Here is a 22,491-nt window from a genome sequence, read left to right on the forward strand (position 1 = left end):
ACTTGCAGCCCTTTGACAAGCACTTGGGAGAGGCAGAATGGCCTTCCTCAAGGAGCTCAGTGATGATGCTAATACTTCACTAGAGGCAAAAGGTGACCTTATCTTTTTTTTTTAAGGTGACCTTATCTTAATATTAACCACTCCCTTCCCCGCCCCCGCCAGGATCCTGTAAGTCTCCTTTAACATAGGACAATCCTTCCAGAAACTTCCTTTGTCTTTACTTCCCTCCACTCCAAAGTACAGAATCAGCCACTCCTCACAACTCCAGGGCAGCTCCTCCTACCCACGGGTCCTGTTCTCGTGCTTTAATAAAACCATCCTTTTTGGGGGGCACCGGGCGGGGGGCACCTGGGTGGCTCAGTGGTTGAGCATCTGCCTTTGACTCTGATCGTGATCCTGGGGTCCTGGGATCAAATCTCACATTGGGCTCCCCACAGTGAGCCTGCTTCTCCCTCTGCCTCTATGTGTCTCTCATGAATAAATAAATAAAATCTTTAAAAAACACACACACACACACACACCCCTTTTGCACCAAAAACATCTCAAGAAGTCTTTCTTGGCCGCTGGGTCACAGACACCCCCTGAAACCACATCAGTAAAACCTCAAGAAACACTAGCTATAGTTACTAGAAATGTCCTGAACTCCTAATAGTAGGTGCCCTTACTTCACGGAGTGTGGGTTCTGGACTCTGCTCCAGTAAGTGATTCTGAGGGGTTTGTTGGTTGGTTGGTTTGGACTCACATGCTTCATTCAGAAAGCAGTTCACCTCTTCCCCAAAGCTTCTCTCTTGCCAGGTGCGTGCTGGGCTGACCCAGATGGGGGCCCTGATCTATGTCGGGAATCAGGCAGGCTCTGGGGGAACAGGCTGGAGAAGGGGTCTCTGCAGACGCTGTGGCATCCCAGAGGTCTGTGTAAAAGGCCGTGGAGCCGAGGGAGGTGCCCTTTGGTGTGTCAGCTGGTTAAGGGCAGAAGTGAAAAGCCAGGCAGGAAGGGGAGAAAAAGAGCTTTCCAGGGAGAATGAATAGAATGGGGACAGCACTGTGATATTGTGATTTAATAAGGAATATATAACTGGTCTTAGTTCGAGTCCTGGCAAACAGATCCTAAAGTCCTTGGAATTTCCTAAGCATCAAGAATGGTAAAAGTACCTTTATGTCCATATGATGACTTTTGGAAAAGCCCCCAGGTAACCCAGAGACGAGCAACTGTGTGCCTGTAAGGAACCCTCCAGATAAACTCAAAGAATGGGGTCTGAAGGGCCTCTGAGTTGGTGGTCCAAGGAGAGCAGTACCCTTCCCCCATGCCTTTCCCCATGCACCCCTTCCATCTGGCTGTTCCTGAGTTATATCCTTTTATAATCAACCAGTAACCAAGTGAGTAAAATATTTCTCTGAGTTCTCTGAATCACTCTAGCAAACTCATCATACCCAAGGATGGGGTCGTTGGAACCTCTGATCATAGCTTAGTCAGAAGTACCAGTGATTTGAGAGTGGCATTGGAGGGGCAGGAACAGTCTTGTGGGACTGAACCTTTCACCTGTGGGACCCGATGCTGTCTCCAGGTAGACAGTGTCAGAATTGAATTGTCAGACTCCCAGCTGGTGTCAGAGAATTGCTTGTTGGCATTGGGAAGAAAAAACATGCACATCACAAACATGGCCCAGCGTGTTGTGCTACGGGTGGTGCAAAGGACCTCTCTAAGCAGGAAGAGAAGGTGCATGGGAAGGTCAGGAGGAGGTGACAAAGGAACACTGAGGGGAGACAGGACAGACTGGGAGAAGCATGTGGCACCTCATGAAGAATGTAGGGTGGCAAGAAGGTTCCTCAACATGGGCAACAGGGAGGCTTCTTCCATTCTTGCACAGATAAGCATGAAGCATCTTGTTTAGAGACTTGAAAGAAATGGCAAAGGAAATAGTAGCTTAAAAAAAAACCAAAATAACAGCCCATCACAGTGGTTGCCTAGAAGAGGCAGGACAAGTGCAGTCCTATTTATATTTGTGTGTGTTGCATCTTAATAGCAAAATTAATATAAAAAAGATGCAAGCCATTTCTAGGGGCTAGTCAATGTATTTTCAATTTGCTAATTTTATTAGGACTGATTTTTGGAACAGTTAGGTTCACGGCACAAGTGCAGGGGAAGTACAGAGGTTTCCCATATACCCATACTTCCATGCTCCCACACAGCCTTCTCCATTATCAACGCTCTCCACCAGAGTGCTGTGTTTGTGACCATGGATGAACCCACTGTGGCACATCATCACCTAAAGTCTGTAGGAGATCACTAGGGTCTCCTCTTGGTGTTGGACATTGTGTGAGTTTGGGCAAATATATATTAACAAGTATCCATCATCATAGTATCATAGGGGGTGGTTTCACTGCCCTAAAAATCCCCTGTGTTTTGCCTATTCATCCCTCCCTCTCCAACCCCTGAGCCTTTTACTGTCTCCATGGTTTTGCCTTTTCCAGAATGTCTGATAGTTGGAATCATACAGTATATGTAGCCCTTTCAGACTGTTCACTGAAATGCATATCATCCATGTCTTTTCATGGCCTGATAGCTCTTTTTTCTTTTTAGTTCTGAATAATATTCCACTGTCTGGATGGCCCACACTTTATCAGTTCACCTACTGAAGGACATGTTGGTCACTTTCAAGTTTTGGCAATTACAAATAAAGCCGCTATCAATGTTCGTGGAAAGGTTTTTGTGAAGACGTTAAGTGTTCAACTTAGGTAAATATTGAGTGCAGTTGTTGGATCATATGGTAAGAGTATGTTTAGTTTTATAAGAAACTGCCCAACTATCTTCCTTTTAAAAAAAAAATATTTTTATTTGAGAGAGAGACAGCACGGGTGGGGGTAGGAGCAGAGGGAAGAGAAGCAGACTTCCCATCCAGCAGGGGAGCCTAAGATGGGGCTCTATCCCAGGACCCCGAGATCATGACTCCAGCTGAGGGCAGATTCTTAACCGACTGCCACCCAGGTGCCCCCCAACTGACTTCTTTTTTTTTTTTTAAATTTTTTTTTTTTATTATTTATTTATGATAGAGAGAGAGGCAGAGACATAGGCAGAGGGAGAAGCAGGCTCCATGCACCGGGAGCCCAAAGTGGGATTCGATCCCAGGTCTCCAGGATCGCACCCTGGGCCAAAGGCAGGTGCCAAACCGCTGCGCCACCCAGGGATCCCCCCTCAACTGACTTCTAAACTGGTTTTACTACGATACATCCCACCAGCAACAAGTGAGAGTTCCTGCAGCTTCACATCCTCCTAGAATTTGTTGTTGTTAGGATTTTGGTAGGTGTGCAGTGGTATTTCATTGTGTTTTTTAATTAATTAATTATGATTTTATTTATTTGATAGAGAGTGAGCACAAGTAGGCAGAGCGGTAGGCAGAGGGAGAGAGAGAAGCAAAGTCACTGATGAGCAGGGAGCCAGATGTAGGGCTCGATCCCAGGACCCTGAGATCATGACCTGAGCTGAAGGCAGGCACTTAACCCACTCAGCCATCCTGGCACCTCAGTATCCCATTGTTTAAATTTATATTACCCTGATGATACATGACGTGGAGCATCTTTTCATGTGCTCATTAATGTCACAAAACCCAGAAAGTGTAAAAAAGAAACGAGCAGCACCCTGGAAAGCAAAGTTCCCAAGATGGAGCAGTTAGAGCCCAATTCTGAGGGCTGGGCTGCCGTTGGCCAGTTTTTGGATGGCTGTTACTTTCGGAGAAGAGCCCTGGAATGTCCCAGCAGTCCCAGCCACTGGGCAGCCTGTAGCTGCCATTGCCGTGAGTCCCGCTGTGCCGTGATAAAATGGTGCAGGGCAAGAACAGGGTCAGTGACTCGGTGCTGGAGTGTCTGGCTAATGGGAGTTTAGCTCCAAGCTGCAGGTCCTTGGAATCTGGATCTGCTGATCCTCATAGGGGACAGGGCCCAGGAATCTGTATCTAAAGTCCTCATTCCCTGCCTGCCCCTCCTACACCTGAGACCCTGTCAGGTGAACTCAGGAGAAGATGGTTGAGCCAATAGGTTTCCCCCAACTTGACTGCATTTGCCCACGGAGAAGGGCCCAGGTGTTGTTTCCAGGTCTCAGGTGTGTAGAAGGCTCTGGAGCTGCCCCAGAGCATAGGCTAGTCTGGGCCCACCTCAATCCCCAACCGGGCCACGGGCAATCAGTTTACCAAACACGCGAAAGAAAAAATAATTATTTTATTTAAGTTAAAATAGGGAGACTTTGGCTTCAACCCAAGATGATCAGGGTTTCGATACAGTTTTGCACAGGCCCCAAAGACCTCACAACTGTTATTATGCCATGACAGGAAGTTTGTAAAACGTTTCTGGTAGAAGGTTTCTTGTCGTTGTGTACATAAGAAGCGCTCTGTGTGCACCCTCAGCCCCGGCCAAATACTACTTCATTAAAAGACAAAACAAACATAAACAACTGAGAAGCACAGAAAGGCAGAAAGTGCCTGAGAAGAGAAGGCTCTGGGCTGAGGACACACGGATGAGGCCGTAGCATCTGTCCTGGCTGAGTTACACGTCTGTAAGGGAGGACACAGGTGCAGGAACATGCGCAAGGCTGATGGAAGAGAAAGAAACCCACGGAGGGGCCCGAGCTAAGTTCGAGAGGAAGCCTCTCTTGCTCTGATCGGAAAGCAGGAGCCCCTCCCGGACTCCTAAGATATGACTTTGCTCCCATCACCTTCCAGTTCTGAACCCCACAGAGATCCAGCCACAGCCTCCCCAACCCCCCACCGGGGCCCCTGGCCTCAGGCCAAGGCACTGGGACGCACCCCTCCCCTGCCCACATGGTCTCCACCAATCATGGGAACACCTGGGCCCTCGGCAGAGCCGGGCAGGCAGCAGGGGGAGTGGAAATGGAAATATCCAGGGGTAACATTTAGGTGGTTGTTACAAAAGCAGACAGCACAGCAGCGGCATCAAACAAGTGGAATGAGAACTTGAGGGAGCCCCAGAGAGTCTCCTGAGCCCCTCTTCCCTCTGCCGGCCCTTCCTGACAGCGGCCTGCCTGGGGACACCCAGTCTCGCCAGTCCTGTGGAAGCCACACCCGCCAGGCACTGCAGTCTAAGCCAAGGATTCTGGGGCCCTCTCCGAGCAGGCCCTATTTTCTTCTTATCCTCTGTGGCCCACAGGCTAACTCAGCTCTGAACCGTTTTCTCTCTTGCAGCAAGTAACTTCCTGAATTTCTGCTCCATTCTAGAAGCCATGTGCCCATGATCTGCCGTCTTGTCTTTAGGGGATCCCTGGATTCCCCTTCTATTGGCCATTTCTGTTAGGAGATTGCCCTATGACAGGCAGCTTTCTGTAGGGCAGCCCAGGGGTCCTAAAGGGATGATCACCTTCTGCCGATTTTCATAAAGAAACCTTTAAAAAAAGGGGGTGGGGAAACCAAAAATGAGTATTTTTTATCTAGTTCTATCAATGACTCTTCCCTTCAGATTATCTTCCTCTGACAGATTTTGCTTCTGAGAATAAAATAGGAATCAGCAGTATGGTGAGGCTTTGGCTTTAATCCAGAACGGTCTTACAGGTTCAGAAGGTCATCTTGGTTTTGCAGAGTTCTGACCAAACCCAAGGGAGGGACACCTATAGGCTAGAGTTATACTTCTCCCCATGCCTCCTGCGGTGACGCAGACACCTGCCATCTTTGCCAGTGGCTTCTGTGACTTAACAGAGAAACTGTTTTCTGAAATTAGAGGAAATGTTGGTGGAGGAGCCACGAATACAAAGATGTGGATGCTTATTTTAAATCCTTTTCTTTTAAAAGTAAATAATCACCCCAAGATGCCTGTGTCACTTCCCCCAACCAACAGGGAGGAATCTGTCTGTGGATCATTCACCAACTCTCTGGTCACCTTTCCTATAAAAAAACAAGCCAGGAAGTGAATCAGTCGATCCCTCACCAGTTCTCCCCGTTCCAGTCTTCAGGAGAACAGATGCGAGAGGCAGCAGGCACCCACAGGGATTCCCCGTAATACCTCTTCTTGTACCTGTTCCAGCTCTTGCACTAGAGAAGGGAACCTGTATTTTAAAGTGACCGCTGGAGGCAAGGGTATGGATTCTGGGCTCAAAATGCAAGCACAATCTGCATCAAGGGTTGGCAACCCATACAGAGAATTTGGGAGACCCCAAGGGGACCAGCTGTCCAGAGTGATTGTGCTAGAGTCATGGTAGTCACCTGGAAACCTTCAACCTGGTTAAAGGGAAATGGCTCTTTTGCTGACCAGCAAAGCTAGGCTCTCCAGGAAATCTCAATGCCCTGACAAACCCAAAATCTGCTTTGTCACATCTAAGTGGGGGATGCATCTCTGGCAACCCCCGGCATTTATTTAGGATAGATGCAAGGTATACATATTTCTTTGTGCCTTTCCCCCAGGTGTGGGTCCCTCGAACTGTAAATAGTGCTGTGTGGTCATGAGGCTGATGACCAGTGGACATCTATTAGGGCAACCTAACAGTGACCATGTGCCAATCTCACTGCCAACCTGCATGCAATCTCACTGCAGACAAGTACCCCCGAGTGCAGCCAGACATGGGGGCGAGTGGGTATGTGCTACCCGAGGGTCTAGGAGGTAGAAGAAGCTGAGTTCATGGCTGCTGCCCCACTGGGGGGGTCAAGAGCTTCAAAAGCAGAAGGCTTAAAGTGCCAGCAGATGCCCACCCCCACTCCCTGCAGCAGGGACTCATAGAGCCACCTGTTCCCAGGGAGGCAGCACCTGTATAGAACTAGGAAGGGAAAAGCTCAGGTGCTTGGAAGTTCATTTGGGGTGCGTCTGGATCCCTGAGAGTCTCCTGTCTTGGAGGGTGCAGGAGCCTTGGGGGGGCCAGTCGGGCTCTCTGTAGATGGCTGGGAAGAGCAGCAGGAGCAAACAGAGAAGAGCCGAGTTCGGACGGCCTGGGTGCAGAGGACGAACATGATGCAATTGGCGCCACCCTGAAACGTGTTCCCAATACCCTGGGGAGGGGAGGAAAGGAGAGGCATGAGTGCCCGAGCTGGAGGCAGTCTCTCTCTCTCTCTCTCTCTCTCTCACACACACACACACACACACACACACACACCAGGAAGTGCTTTGGGCCCCAGAACCCTGTCCTCCACCCACCGAGGCTGGTATTCAGCCCCCAAGCTGCAGGTCTTCTGTGTTGGGAAGGACAGGATCAAGGCAGCTCTCTCCGGGCCATTCCCAGGCCACCAGAGGGCCCCTTAATGCCCCTGGGCTGCACCTGAGCCTCACTGCCCTTCCACCCTCTCTCACTAAGACTCCCCCATTGGGTCTCAGGCAGAAAGGAAGGCACCATGGAGCTGAGATTCCTGCCAGTCCCAGGATGACTGGTGTGCTGGGATGCACCCACTTTGTGGGAGATGGGGGCTTGGGGAGGGGCGGGGATCTAATCCTGCACCAGAGCCAGAGCAGCAAGGGCCAGGGAGGGCAGGCCTGCATACGTGCAGAACAACCAGCACCGGCGACCGCACCGCTGGGGAGCCGCAGAGGGTCAAGACGAATCGTACGGTGCTCCAGACCCGGAGGCAGATGAAGATGAGTGGGATGAGGATCAGCTTCTTATCGGCCACGGAGGCGCGGCGCTGAAGCTGGTGCGCCTCGGAGAGGATGGGCCGGTACTCGGAGAGCGCCTCGTGCTGTGCAGGGAACGCAGAGAACAAGTGTGAGCCACTCATCCTGCCTATCTTTGCTCGATGTCACCCCCTGGAGGAGGCCTAGCCTGACAACCTCCTTTCAAGGGCAAAGGCATTTTCCAGGTAGTCCTGTCCCCAGATTCAGTTAGTTTTGCCCCCCCCTCCCTTTTTTTGTAGCTCTTAACATCCTCCATCCTAGAAGCTACTCATCTTTGTTTATCAGGCCTGTTGCCTATTATTGTCCTGCCTTCCCCCTCCAGAATGCAAGCTCCCCCAGGGCAGAGGCCTGTGAAGGAGGGGCTCCATGCAAAGCTGGGGCAGAAAGGACAGGGGAGCGGGCGGAGCTTTGTACTTCCCCACTCCCGGGAACACCTTCAGTGAGAAAAAGGGGGAGGCTCCATCTCTAGATCACAACTGAATTTGTAGCCATAGATGCAGCTATTCATAACAAAGATGTGTTTCTGAGCCTGGTCCTGTGTCTGGGACACTGAAAGCCCACGTGTGGGGAGAAGCGACATACCTTGGCAACTCTTCTTTGTAAAGCTTGCTCCAAGTCACTTTTTTTTTTCAAAATTTTATTTTTATTTATTTTAGAGAGAGAGTGCATGAGCAGGGGCAGAAAGAGGAGCAGAGGAGAAGGGAGAGAAATCTGAAGCAGACTCTGTGCTCAGCTCAGACCCCCACGAGAGGCTTGATCCCATGACCCTGGGAGATCATGACCTGAGCTGAAACCAACAGAGTTGGCCAATTAACCAACTGAGCCACTGGAGTGCCCCCAGCTCACTTATTCTTAGCTCTCCTTCCTAGCTAGGGGCAGGGAACAACCCCTACCCCTCCCTGCCCACTAGTCTTCCGGTTTTCTGGAAACACTTGCAGGATTGTAAGACAGGATCTGTTCTCCCATGGGGGCTGGGCTCCCAGGCACAGCTCCAGGTCACCCTGGAAGGGCAAGGAAGAGGGGTACATGGAAGGGCGGCTGCAGACGGACAGCCTGGGATGCTTCATCTGGGAGCCCAGAACCTTCCCAGGGAAGAAAAGGAGCCAAGAAGGGTGTTCCCAGCCCAGGCAGGAGACCAGCAAGAAGATGGATTCCAAACCAATCACTAAGCCCCTCAGGACCGCTCAGCAACTCCAGCAGTAGCAGAAGAGGGGGGCAGGGAGGCGGCAAGGCCGGGAAATTTCAGAGTGAAAGTCTAGACTCCAGAAGCCACTGGCAGGAGCCGCAGGGAACAAGCACCCTACGAACTCAGAAATGGCTGCCATGTCACATACACCCCGAAAGAATAAAGGGGGGCATACCCCCCTGCAGCTTCAGCCCCTGAAAAATGGGGCAAAGAGAAAGCCCAGCATGGCCATGGCGCCCCGGGGCCTGGGCTCGGAAGCCCCCTTCAGTACTCTCCCACCCTTCCCCACATCCACCCTGTCCCCACGCCCAGCCCTGTCCCCTGCAGCCCCACCGTGACCAGCCAGCCCCGCAGCGCCTCGGCCTGCAGAGCCCAGAGCCGGCAGTCAAGGACAAGGAAGGATTTTCCACATCATCAGAGGAAAACCTTTCTTGCCTGGAATTTCCAGCCAGCTGGGCTCCTGCTCTCTGAGCTCCCGAGACCCCGAAGAGTCTGCATTTATGACACATTTTCAGTGACCACAGGGAATGCGGTTGAGGCATCGTGTGGCCCATTAGGGGAATCTCATGCCCTTGTCTCCCGGGGCCATGGCGGCCCAGTGATCTGGATGCTGCTTCCCGGCAGCAGCACTCCCCTCCCGGTGGAGCAAGCCCGGCGGCCTGCCAGGAGAGGGCAGCAGAGGCCTGGCCCAGAACACAGGCCGCTGCTCCCCTCCCGGACTCCACACGCAGTGGCAGTGGCCGCAGTGGCCTGGACTTCACGGTCTGGGTGAGCCTAGGGGGCCCTTAGCCTCCGCCAGCCTCTACTCCCTTGTCCGTGGTGGAGAAATGACAGGACCCACCCCTGCCAGGGCTGCATCATTAGCAAACCAGACAGCCCATGATGCGTCACCCTGACCTGTCCCCCAAGTGGCTGAGCCCAGCACCAGGCTGCCAGGGCACAGTGGCCCCAGAAAGTTCTAGAATAGGGGCCGGGGGTGGGGGGTGGGGAGGCAGGTACCTACCGCTCTGTTTATGTGCTTCCTGATGAGGAGGTAGAGGACGGGCAGCGTGACATAGGCCAGCATCTCCCAGAGCTTCCCGGTCAGCAGCATCCACAGGATGCGGTCCTCTGCCTCCAGGTCGATCCAGCACCAGCCGACTGACACGTCTGAGGCATCGTAGCCGATCTTCTTTAGAGCGACAGCTGCCACGGTGATGGCCAGCGGGACCCCCCAGCTGAGGAACAAGGGGCAGACAGGAGGCAGCAGGTCAGGCTCCCAACAAAGCCAGCAGGGGCAATGCCACTGGCCGCTGTGCTCTCCAAACCTTGGACCACATAGCATCCCTGGAGAAAGCAAGGCAGGAGTCGTCAACTCCCCTAACCTAGCCCCACTCTGCCCAAGCCCTGCCAGGCCCACCCTAATGTCGCAGAGCCTGAGTAAGAGGACACAGGGATGTCCTGGCCTCCTGCCTGACAGATACTCCCCCACCCCCACCCCTCAGAGGCCAGGTTCTCATTCAGAATCGCTGGGCTCCTTGGTGATTGGTGTGAGAATGCTGTGGCATGGCGAGGGTAGCTCCTTCCTGCCCCCAGGGTGGCCTGCATGCCAGCGTGCACCAGCCCATGCACCCATGTCTCACCCACACAGCCCCCGTGGCCGCCTGGGCCCAGGGGTGCATGCACTGGCAGCTTGAGGTTGCCTGGGAGGGAATGCTAGGGTCCTGTGCACCTGCAGCAGGATCTAGGAAGGGGAACAGGGGCTTGGGTGGGCACATCTCTCTGGGCCTGAGGACTCCTTGCTCTATGGGAAGGATATTCCTGGCAAAGGTCACAGATGGCCTCTGAAGCATAAGGCCTGGGGCAGGGGCCCCCTTTTAGGGCAGCACCAGGCTGACTTTTTTGAGAGTGCATCCTGACGGCAACACAGCCAGATGAGAACTGAGCCCCAAGGTTCCCAGTGTCCCCACACCAGGCTGCTTGTGAAGCATTTTAAATGGGCCAGGGGACCCACAGAGGCTTCACAGTGGGATAGTGGGGTGGTGTGGAGTTTGGGCAGCCATGCAAGGAACAGGGTTCAAGCAGGCCCAACTCCAACTTGGCCTCAACGCAGCAGTGTTTTTCTCCACCAAGTGGGGGATGGTGATGGTGCCTGGAGCAGAGCAGGTTGTCACGAGAATAAACTGACTGGTGTACGTCTGGGGCACCGGTAAGTGTGTTGTTGTGTCTGACCACTGCTGCCGTGAGTCATGTCCAACGTCCCAGGACTCTGGCCTATAGTGCAGGTGCCAGGAACGTGTGAGGCCCATGCGGTTCCTGCCCCTGGGAAGAGTACACACGGGCCTATGGGCCTATGTCCCAGGTCAGTTGCTGGGAGACAAGCAGTATGTAAACAGGACATGTCATCAGTAAAACCCTGAGGTCAGAAATTGGTTATATCCTGAGAGCTCTGTGTGAGCAATAGCTGTTTTTTTTTTTTTTTTTTTTTTTTAAGATTTTTTTTATTTACTCATGAGAGACACAGAGAGAGAGAGGCACAGGCACAGGCACTGGGACAAGCAGGCTCCATGCGGGAGCCTGATGTGGGACTGGATCCCAGGTCTCTAGGATCACGCCCTGGGCCGAAGGCAGTGCTAAACTCCACCCGCGCTGCCCCAATAGCTGCCTTTTTATTTTTTTAAAGATCTTATTTATTTATTCATGAGAGACGGGGGTGGGGGGGTGGGGGAGAAGCAGAGACACAGGCAGAGGAAGAAGCAGGCTCCATGCAGGGAGCCTGATGTGGGACTTGATCCCAGGACTCCAGGACCACGCCCCAGGCCAAAGGTAGGCGCCAAACTGCTGAGCCACTTAGGGATCCCCCAACAGCTGCTTTTTTAAAGTTAATTTTTATTTATTTACTTTAAGGATTCTCTCTGTACCCAATGGGGGGCTAGAACTCACGACCCCGAGATCAAGAGTAGCATGCCTTTCCACTGAGCCGGCCAGTAGCAACTCTTTTAGAGAGAAAGTTGTAGAACAGTTGATGAGACCAAAGTTGAGTGTTAGTCTTGCCAGAATGAGGAGAAGTGCTGTGTTCAGTCAGGTCAAAAGGGACAAAAAACCCACAGAAGTTAAAAGGGTGGTGAGAAAGGTACCAAGTTATCCTCAGGAGTCTGTCCACTTTAGATGCTTGTCCTATCAGTTACTTATTTATGAAGTGGACATATATTAGCATCAAACTGTTCTGTCATAATATAGGGTTTCCATTTAGGGGCATCTGAGTGGCTCAGTTGTTGAGCATCTGCCTTTGGCTTGGGTCATGATCCCGGTGTCCTGGGATTGAGTTCAGCATCAGGCTTCTCCCAGGGAACCTGCTTCTCCCTCTGCCTATGTCTCTGGCGCGCGCTCTCTCTCTCTCATGAATAAATAAATAAAATCTTTAAAACAAAACAAAAAAACTCATGCCATCCTGGGGGCATCTGGGGACAACATGTCACAACAAAGAGCTCCATGAGGGCAGGTGCACTGCTCTTTCCAGCATCTAGAACAATGCCTGGCGCCTGGTAGGAACAGAACAGGGACCTGCTGAATGGGTGAAGTTTGTGGCAAGTGACCCAATCTACTCCTTAGCTCTTCACGGCATGAACATATTGTCGTTGAAAAGGAAGTAAAAAGCTTTTAGTTGTCTTGTTCCTCATGGCTTTATGGTTTACGGGGCTCCTCCAAGGAATCCTGCAATGGAGAAAAGCATGGTGTGTAGAGAGCCTCACCCTGCAGGAGGCTGGGCAGGGGCTGGAGGGGCGCCCTCCCAGCTGGAAGTAAGCACACAGGGTGCGCCCAGGGCAGGCGCTCACAGGCACAGTGATTCCTCCTTCCTGACGTCCCTCACAGGAGACCCGGGTTCCCCCACGGAAACAGATCCATTCTGTGACTTCAGGCTTGTCCTAGGAAAGCTAGAAAGCAATGGGTTTCTTCTGTATTACTGGGGTGCGTCTGGAGCTAAGTCTGTGTTGGGAGGTAGCCAGAGAGAAGACCAAACAGGCAGAAGGCTTTAAAGGGTTAAGAATGTGAGTTGATTGGGGCGCCTGGGTGGCTCAGTCAGTTAAGCCTCTGCCTTGGCTCTGGTCATGATCCCAGGCTCCCTGCTTCTCCCTCTCCCTCTGTCCCTCCTGCTTCCCCTCCTCATACTCCCTCAATCTAGCCCTCTCTCAAATAAATAAAATCTTTATTAAAAAAAAAAAAAGAAAGAGTGTGGGTTGATCAATCGGAGTCACTGTTTGAACCTCAGCAGATGGCCAGAAGCTGCTTGGGGAGGTATTTAAGTAGGAGGTGGTAAGGAGCAATGTCAGGGAGGGGTGGGAATGGAGTGGGAGGGAGGGAGAGGCTAACGACCCAGCAAAGCAGGCTCTACCAGACTTGTGAGTTATGGGTAAGGGCCGTGGTGTGCTGGTTAGTGTTTCACAACTGGCTCTGTACACAGAAAGGATTTGTATGCCGGTGCCTGTGTATGTACGTATGTAAGCATGCACATACATGTTTATTATTAATTTAACTGATATAAAAGACGTGAAGCACACAATCTGCAGGTAATAACACATCACACTACGGTCCTTGTGGTGAATTCCATATAGCCAATCGAGCCTCACAGAATGCACTCAATTTTTGCCAACCCACTATGGTTGCAGTTGGCAAATGAGAGTAGTTCCATGACATGAAGTTGTTTATGTTTTAATTTTTCTTCACACATAAGAAAAATGTGAAGGAAGGAAAAGCTAAGGGAGAAGACAAATGGTGACTAGGGAGCAACTTCTTTGTGGGATCAGATATTAATTTCCCAACCCTGGAAAGGTATTTCTACTTTTTTTCCCCCTGCTCCACAATACCATGTCTTCTCACCCCTTAAATACCTGGCTTCCTGCCTGCCCCATCTGACTACCACCTCTGCTGAAGTTCATACAAGGAATACTGTTAGGTATAGTTTTAACTATTGATGTTTCCTCTATCATCTTCTCAAATCTAGATAAAGAGTCCAGGAAACTATGGCCCTCAGGCCAAATCTGGCCAGAGTCTGCTCTGCTTTGTTTTGCTTTTCTTTCTTTCTTTCTTTCTTTCTTTCTTTCTTTCTTTCTTTCTTTCTTTCTTTCTTTCTTTCTTTCTTTTCTTTTCTTTTCTTTTCTTCTCTCGTTCTTTCTTTTTAAGATTTTTATTTATTTGAGAGAAAGAGCTCACAAGCATGCACACAGGTGCAGAGGGAGAAGGTAAAGCAGACTCCCTGCTGAACAGGGACTCTGGGATCATGACCTGAGCTGAAGACAGATGCTTAACCCACTGAGCCACATAGGCGCCCCTTTTCTGCTTTTTTAAATAAAGTTTTATTGTAACTGTAAGAGCAGAGGCTGAAAAGCTGTAATTGAGATCAGATGGCCTGTAAAGCTGGAAAAAAACCTATTATCTGGTCCTTTACAGGGAAAGTATGCTGACCTCTACTCTACACAATCAACAAAATAAACCAAGCCCTGATCTGTGGTGCTTGCTGTTTTTCATGGTGCAGTACTCCCACTGTGACTAATTTCAAGCCACCAATACATGTGGTTGGGGACAGATGGACAGTAATTGACAGTATTTCCATCCCATAGATTTGATAGTTGTAAATAACCTCAAGTGCACAGATAACAGTAAAATAATTAAGATGTATTTTTTAATACTCTTACTACTCTTTTAAATACAACTTATAAGTTTATATAGTTTAGTTTTTATTAATGATTGTACTTAATAATCAGCTCACAAAATGCCCTAAAATTTAATAATTGGGTCTCACCAGCTGGCTCCAGGATGCCACCAGGTGGAGGATAAAAAGCTGAAGATGCCCCGGGTTCTCCACCTATAGAGTGAGGAGAAAGTCCATATTTTTGGCAAGCTCAGATAAGCCAAGCCATTCTCTGGCCAGGTGGCTGGCCTGAGCTGTAGGGGCTGTGAATCTGGAAGATACTCTAGAAACACATGTGTGACATCCCTGCTTTCTAGAAATGCATACTTCCAATTTCTGTCACAGACCACGTAATATTTTCCCTCCTAATAAAGAAGCTGGCAACCAAAAAATTAAAATCAGAACAAGTAAAATATAGCTGAATAACAGCATGTGAAAAAAAATCATGGGCTTTAGTTGATTATGACCTAGAAACTCCCATGGTTGGAGGAAGCACCCTGACACCCACATGTGGGCAGACCAGAACTGTGAGCAAACTGTCCTGCCTCTGTGTGGATGCTTGTGACCCACATTCTAAATCCGAGATTGTTAAGCTATAACTCAGGCCGAGGAGAAGCAGTGCTGGGGTCACCTGGATAGAAGAAGCCCAAAGGCCACACTCTGGACACAATCCCCCACTTAGAGGGGCACCAGAAGCCCACACCCTCTTGCTTGTGTTCACCTGAAAACCTAGGCCAGAGTCCAAGATGGCTTTGTCCTCCTTCAGAGGCTGTTAAGAGCTGAGTTGTGTCCCCACCAAATTCATATGTCGAAGTCTCCTAACCCTTAGCACCTCAGGATGTGACTATAGTTGGAGATGGGTCTTTAAAGAGGCGATTAAATTAGAATGGTCTGGAGGATGGGCACTAATCCAGCACAACTGCCGACCTTATGTGGAGAGATTAGGACACAGACACACACCAGGTGCAGACTGTGTGAGGACCAAAGGTGTAGACGGCCATCTACAAGCCAAGGAGACAGGCCTCAGAGGAAACCAACCCTGCCAACCTTGATCTCGGACCTCCAGCCTCCAGGACTATGAGAAAATGGATTTCTCTAGTTTAAGCCACTCTGTCTGTGGTACATTATTAGGGCAGCCCCAGGAGATGACTAGGGAAGCTTTCTATGAAATATGGGGAAGAGACACATGCTAGTTCCTGGGAATCCCAACACATCTGGACTGGTGGGGTCCCTCAGTAAGCTTAGGGGAGGGGTAAACCAACAACAACAAAAATCTGTTCAGATCTCCGTGCCCAACATGAGGCTTGAACTCATAGACCCTGAGATTGAGGGTTGCATGACCTACCTACCTACCAAGTCAGCCAGGGGCCCTAGTGTCCTTTTGTTTTTATATCTCCTCCAGGGGAGCAGAACCAGAAGCACCACAGGATTAGCCAGGTGGTGAGTAAGCCATCCCATCCCCAATGCCTGAATTCCCTGCCGTTGGTCATCTGACCCTGAGCCGGGGGCCTGTCTCCAGGACAGTGATGCTCTGGGTTTCCCTTAGAGTTCCCAGCTCTGCCAGTAAGTGGTCTCTGAAATCTCTCCCACCAGAGTCACGGTGGGGGACACCTAGAGGGACAGTTGCACTTCACACAGAAGGGACTCTGCACAAAGAGTCTATCCACCTCCACCGTTAGATTCCTGCACTCTTCCCTCCACCCCAAACCTCACTCTTCCTACAGATGTTTCCAGAAGGGGGCTGGCATCTGATGGGAAAGAAACAAGAGTCTTCTCCCACAAACAGCAGTGCCTGGTCTATGTGCTGGGTGGCCTACGGAAAGCCTTGAATGTTAACTTAAAAAATGCTTTCAGAACAAAACTACCGTGCAACAATGTGCCAATTTAGAGAGTTCTTGGGAGCAAGACAGAGCTGTGCAGAGGGAAGCGCAGCTGCAGTGAGCCAGGCCTGGTGGAGAGAATCACAAGGCCTGTGGCTGCCTGGAGGTTTCTTCCCCAAACAAAGGGCACTTATTGTTGAGTGTGGGGCAGAGGGGTAGGTCGTGGGAGAAGTTTGAGGGGCCGGCCACTAGCCCGGCACCACGAGGTCACTCTGTGGCACTGGGCACAGAAGGGAGTGTGGAAGGGGGGTGTCCAAAGGAACTGTTATGCATACACACACCCTGGTGCCCCTTCTGCAGCCCCGGTGCTGGTGGGCGTCACAAAGCCACCCTGCAACACTCAGAGACACTCTCCTTCCCAGCCAGGTCCTGGCCGACTGGATGCCGGGTAAGGATGGGCAGAGTGGCACTTGCCCTGGCAGGGGGTTCCAGGGCAGCATCTGCTTTCTCACAGCCCCTGGGGCTGCGGACAGCTTCCCATGAACACAAAACGCTGTACAGAGACCTCACGATGCAGCAGTGCCCTCTAAAAACTTTTTTAGGAGGGCAAAAGCAAAGCCAATTCAACTCTTGTTATTTTGGGGAGCACCGATTGACATGGGGTACTGTTCATGCAGGTGCTTACATGCAACCCTCATTCAGACACACCTGCTTGGGGCCCCATCACTGAGACCCACAGTGAGCTAGTTTCCCATCAAAGAGCTTAGGGGATCTTCCCCTTCGTGGCCCTCACTTCCTCTTTTGTCTATATTAGAACTTCCCACTCCCCACCCCCATCAAGCAGGGGTCTTGATGGTGAGCTTGGGAACCACAGACTCTTCCTCCAGAACCCCAGGCAACCTCCAGGGAGTGGGAGCAGGTGGGCCCAGGGGCCAGAGGTCATGCTCACCACATCTGCTCCCACCTCGTGCCAGAAGAAACCCTATGGCTGCCTGAGGTGGCTAGCTTGGCCAGGACCCTTCCCTTACGATTTGGTGCAGTGAGGCTCCCCCCAGCCCAGCCTTCCTCCCCTGCTCACAGGACACAGGATGACATCTGCTACGGTGGTGCCTGGGCACAGGTACAGGAGATGGTCCACCGACCCTGCTCCGGCCTCGTTCAGAAGAAGGAGCCCACCGCTCTGACAACTGCTTCTGAGGGCAGCTCACCATCAGCAGGGGGGCAGGGATGGTTTCTGACCAGAAAAGAACTGATGGCACCCACAGTGCCTCTGGGCCTGACCTTCTGGGCACCTTCTCAGAGAAGGTATTGTAAATGCTCACAGATGCACATCCATGTGACTGTAAGATATCGGGTGTCCATGTCAGGCTGCCTCAACAGCTCACGTATGGTGGACAGGGACTTAATACAGGACCTTCCCTTGAATGCTGAATATTCTCACACAACCGTAGAAAGGCAACAAAAAACAGGAAATTCACTTCAGAACACTGTCAGATCAATGCATGCTAACTGGGTGGGTAAAGTCTGAGGCATAAGAAGATCTTTATCTCGACAAGGTATTTATTAATTACCAAGAGGAGAACAGGAACTGCTGTGCACAACTGGCAGGCAACACCCTTAATCAGGTGATCAAAATTATTATCACCAGAGGCAGAACAAATCAAAGTCCCTGGAGAGGGAGCAGTGAGAATCTTCTGTTAGATTCCAGCCCAAGTGCAAAACCTGAAACCACTTGTGGGGAAGCACCAGCCAGCCCAGCAGAGGGACCTTCTGCAAAACAATGGACCTGTATTCTTCAAAGAAGTGTCCTGAAACACCAAGAAAGAACTACTGCCGATTGCAGAATAGAGACCTAACAAGTCAAACACAAGCCAAGGGTTTCCCTTTGCTACTGGGGAAATCTCTGTAGAAGACGGGCAAAATCTCTGTAAAGTCCACCCTCGGTAATAGCATCATTCCCTGCTATACCATTTCCCTGCTTCTGGAAGGTGTGTGTGGTTACCTAAGAGACTGACACTTGCTTAGGGAAATACACACTAAAGGACTGAGGGGTTCTGGGGACATCAATCTACTCTTAAATGGTTCCAGAAAAATAAATGCAGAAGACAAAACCAACAGGATACAATGTCTGTCATGGCAGAAATCTGGAAAGTTAAAAAATAGTTTGATGATGTAAGAAAAATTTCTTCTAAAGATTTTATTTATTTATTCATGAGAGGCACAGAAAGAGGCAGAGACACAGGCAGAGGGAGAAGCAGGCTCCCTGCGGGGAGCCCGATGTGGGACTCAATCCCAGGACCCCGGGATCACGCCCTGGGCCGAAGGGAGGCACTCAACTACTGAGCCACCCAGGTGTCCCCAGAATTTTTTTTTCTTTTTTTTTTTCCCCAAAATTTTTTAATTAAAAAAAATATTGTTGGGCCAAGAGACAAGATGGGATCCTAAACCGAGGACTGACCCTCGGAGTTCTAACCCTGAGCCCCTCATTTATGGCCATGTGAGCTTGGGCAAGTCTTGCCAGCTGTGGCAGGACCAACCTGCCCGGCCCCAGGGCTACTGGTGGCCAATGAGCTAAGGAACGAACCAGCACTTTGCAAGCCTTCAGGAGCCAGATGCAACTCGTGATAGAATGCCATTTCCTTGAGGATAAAGTCTAAGCTGCCCTCCTTCTCCCAGCGGGCAAAGAAAATAAGTCTTTCTGTAAAGGGAACCTGGTCAGGTCTTATGATGGGGTCTGTGCAGGCATTTTCTGGGGAGTAGTGGTATGAGTGCAGAACTCTATCTGGCCTCCTACTTTACCTGGTTCGCTTTTATAGATGGCTTTTTTTCACTTAACATTGTAGCATACCATTTAAAAACCATTTAAAAATGGCTTACAGAGTTCAGAGCCAGTATCTGATGGCTGTGTAACATTTCTGGTGAGGTGTAGTTTGTGACCTATTGCTCCTCTATTTTTTGGACATTCAGGTTGCTTCCAAATTCCTGTACAAACTCCTTTGTACCTATGGCTTTGAATGTATTTTGGATTATCTCTTTACACTAGGTCCCTATGAATAGGATTATTGGATCAAGGGGTATGAACCAAATACTTTCTATGTGGATTATTCCAGTTTACAGTGCCAATAATAATGTAGGAAAATAAAATACCACTTTACCAGCATTTATCGTATTAGTATTCTACTTTACTATTTTTTTCTAAGTTAATGAGAAAATGGTACCTCATTGTTATAATTTGTATTGTTTTGACTATTGATGGGGTCAGCTTTTCCCCGCGTATATTTATGAACCATTTTGACTCTTCTGTCCGAATATCTCCTATGTCTATTTATCAAGATATTTGTTGTTTTTAAAAAAAAAAAATCATTTCAGGGGCACCTGGCTGGTAGAGCACGCAACTCTTGATCTCGGGGTTGTGGGTTTGAGCCCCACGTTGAGTGCAGACATTACTTAAAAATAAAATCTTAAAAAGAAATCATTTCATAAAAACTCCAATAGACATTCTCAACCTCTATGTTATCACATTTTAAAACTTTCCCAAACTGAAGTTTTGATGAGGACTGATATTCAGTTGTCTGAAATGGTTAAAAAGTAGATGACCATGGAGACTACATCTGGAGATGAGATTTCTCATGTCAACAGGTCTTAAACAATTATAAACTCCAACACCAAAGAAAGCCGATGGAGAGCCTTTAGCAAGGTCATTAGCAATACAGTCTGGGGGAATCTAGGTCAATAAATGAACCTGTTAGACAGGTTTCCTACCAATTCTCTTAGACCAGCAAGGTGAGCTAACTTCTGAAAGGGAGCTCCAAAGAACAAATTGTCAAACTCCCTTTGTAGCTTGGATATAGGTAAAAAAAAAAAAAAAAAAAAAGTTTTTTAAGTAGGTTCCACGTCCAGTGTGGAGCCCAGTGCAGGGCCCGAACTCCTGACTCTGAGAACAAAGTCTGAGTTGAGATCAGAGTCCAAGGCCACCTGGGGAACCCTAGTAATTTTCTTTTGAGAAGCTGATGGATCCCATTCAACAGAAAAGATGAGCAACTCCCTTCTTTTTTATGGCCAGCACAGAGGACACATGGGCTTTCTTAGGAGGCCTTTCCCTCGGCATCACAGAAAACACCCCTAGGACTGACAGAAGGAAGTCCCAACTCAGGTTCATTACGAAATGTACCTTTTCTATAAGATGCACCAGGTTTTCTTCATCATTTAAAAAAAAATTGTTTTCAATATTTTTTTTCAATATATTTTTTAAGAAGGGAAAACAAGAGAAAAGATTCTTGGCAAAGACAGGTCCAGTCATAGGCTCCTTCTCAAGTACATGTGAACTCTGGTGTACATGCTGTCCACACCCAGCAAGACTGCCAACGACTGGGTCTCTGAAATATGCAGAGGCCAGGGTGGAGAGGGGGCAAGGGGAGAAAAGGCAGCCCCTTGGGTCTCTGCAGCATCTGAGGTACTGTGGACTCCTTGCAAAACTTTTGACATGAACAGCTGAGAAGCAGGCCACTTAGTTTCCCAGGGACCAGCTGGCCTTCATCCAGCAGTTCTGAGACCTAGAGGTCAAATGACTCTCGCGGGCTTGTGATCTCACCGTTGTGACACCCAGGTGACCTGTCTCTACCAAAGTGCTGACTGTCCTCAGTTTGGTCCCGTGGAAAGCACTCAAGTATTTAACAGAGAGAGCCTATAATTAGGGCAGTATTTGGTGCTCTTATCTGGGAGAGGGAAAAGGAGAAACAAGCCCTGTAAAATTCCTGCCTTGAGTGCGGTGCAGGACACCATCAGATGTTCAAATCTTGAAATTACACCAAAAAGGGGCCAACCTTCCATAGGTGAGGGTTACCTGAGGAGGCGCTTTAGTGCCAGGGCAGGGCAGGGCCTGGGTTTACTCTGCTCTCATAGACTCCAGGCAGCTGGGGGCCCTCTCCCAGACCAGCCTCTGCCACTGACCTCACCCTCAGATTCCAAACCCTAGAAACTCGAGATCGTGTGAGTCTAGAGATGAGCAAAGACAAAATAATGAAGAAGGTACTTCGGAAATTTTACAGCAGAAACCCCGCATTTGGCAGGGGGTAGCTGGCCTGGGAGTGGCTGAACGCATCACACCTACTGGGGCACAGGGTGGCACCGGGAGCAGCCGCCCTCTCCCTCCTGGAGCATCACCTAATTCATCCCTCGGCCTGAGAACGAGCACTCTCTCCGCATGGGCAGCAGAGCGGCCAGAAAGCAGGGAAGCAGGAGGCAAAAGGCATCAGGTGTCCCTGCCATCTCTCCAGGTGCTTCCAAGCTAGGGGAGCCCAGCTCTGGCCCCCACCTCTCGGGCAGGTGCGGGGCGGCTGAGCCGACGCTCGACGCTGGGGCAGGTCCACCTCTCCGCCCGGGAACCTGAGCGGACCTGCCCCCTGAGCCCCCCGCCAGGGGTCCGACCGAGACGCGGGCGCCGGAGGGCGCGAGGCCCACGGGGGCAGAGGGCAGGGCCCGGGAGGGAGTCCTGGGGGGCGGCGCTGCTGCCACACACCTGACGACGTGGAAGGCCCAGAGCAGGCGGCCGGTCCGAGGCTCGCGCGCCGCGCGGACGATGCTGAGGTACAGGTAGAGGGCGATGGCCACGGTCCAGAAGAAGGAGCTGGTGTTGGCGAAGGTGGAGAGCGCGCCCTGCAGCACGCAGTCCCACGAGGGGCCCGCGAAGTCCTGCAGCACCCCGTAGAAGTAGGAGGCGGCCGAGAGCAGGTCCGCCAGCGACAGGAAGAGCAGCAGGCGCCGAGCCCGGCTGCGCAGGTCGGGCCACAGGGCGTGCGTGGCCACCAGCAGCCCCGAGCCCAGCGCCGAGAGCGCGCACGACAGCAGCACCACGGCGCGCTCCGACGGCCCCAGCTCGGTGGGCGGCGCGGGCGGCGGCATGACCCGGCGGGCAGGGCCCCCCGCCACCGCCACCGCCGTCTGGGCACCGCCGTCTGGGCACCGCCGCGCCCGCGGTCCGCGTCCCAGCCCGGCCCGGCCCCTCCCGCCCCTCCGCGCCGGGCCCCGGCCCAGGCCCCGCCCCCGCCCCGCCCCCAGCGCCCTCCGCGCCCCGCCCCCAGCGCCCTCGCCCCCCGCCCGCCCGCGGCCCGCCGAGGGCGCCCGGACCCCGAGCTCCACCCCGAGCCACGCCCCCTGCGCCCTCCAGGCTCCACCCCGTGGCTCCCGCGTTCGCTCTCCCTGCGCGCCGGGCCAGGGCGGCCGCT

The 22,491-nt window shown here is 51.2% G+C and overlaps 1 protein-coding gene across 2 annotated transcripts; it reads right to left on the reverse strand.

The window, feature by feature from the left end:
• Window positions 1–4,194: 4,194 nt before the first annotated feature.
• Window positions 4,195–22,257, reverse strand: GPR157 (G protein-coupled receptor 157). 2 transcript variants are annotated; one of them, XM_041772478.1, is made up of 4 exons: window positions 21,786–22,257; window positions 9,783–9,996; window positions 7,494–7,658; window positions 4,195–6,977 (listed from the first exon to the last, which is right to left on the reverse strand). In XM_041772478.1, exons 1-4 carry the CDS (start codon window positions 22,166–22,168, stop codon window positions 6,765–6,767), a joined length of 975 nt encoding a protein of 324 aa, XP_041628412.1. In that variant the 5' UTR covers window positions 22,169–22,257; the 3' UTR covers window positions 4,195–6,764. The 2 variants fall into 2 exon arrangements, with proteins under 2 accessions (XP_041628412.1, XP_041628411.1); XM_041772477.1 differs by having other exon boundaries at window positions 7,464–7,658; window positions 21,786–22,255.
• Between the last annotated feature and the right edge of the window lie 234 nt (window positions 22,258–22,491).

Source organism: Vulpes lagopus, chromosome 10, assembly GCF_018345385.1.
Source record: "Vulpes lagopus strain Blue_001 chromosome 10, ASM1834538v1, whole genome shotgun sequence".
NCBI lineage: Eukaryota > Metazoa > Chordata > Mammalia > Carnivora > Canidae > Vulpes > Vulpes lagopus.

Bases quoted from the DNA above. Each gene is read 5' to 3' on its own strand.
- GPR157 (XM_041772477.1), bottom strand. From the start codon at position 22,168: ATGCCGCCGCCCGCGCCGCCCACCGAGCTGGGGCCGTCGGAGCGCGCC. The intron at 9,997-21,785 runs GTGTGTGGCAGC...CTTGTTCCTCAG, and splicing joins TGGGCCTTCCACGTCGTCAG to CTGGGGGGTCCCGCTGGCCA. The intron at 7,659-9,782 runs GTAGGTACCTGC...TTCCCTGCACAG, and splicing joins GGAAGCACATAAACAGAGCG to CACGAGGCGCTCTCCGAGTA.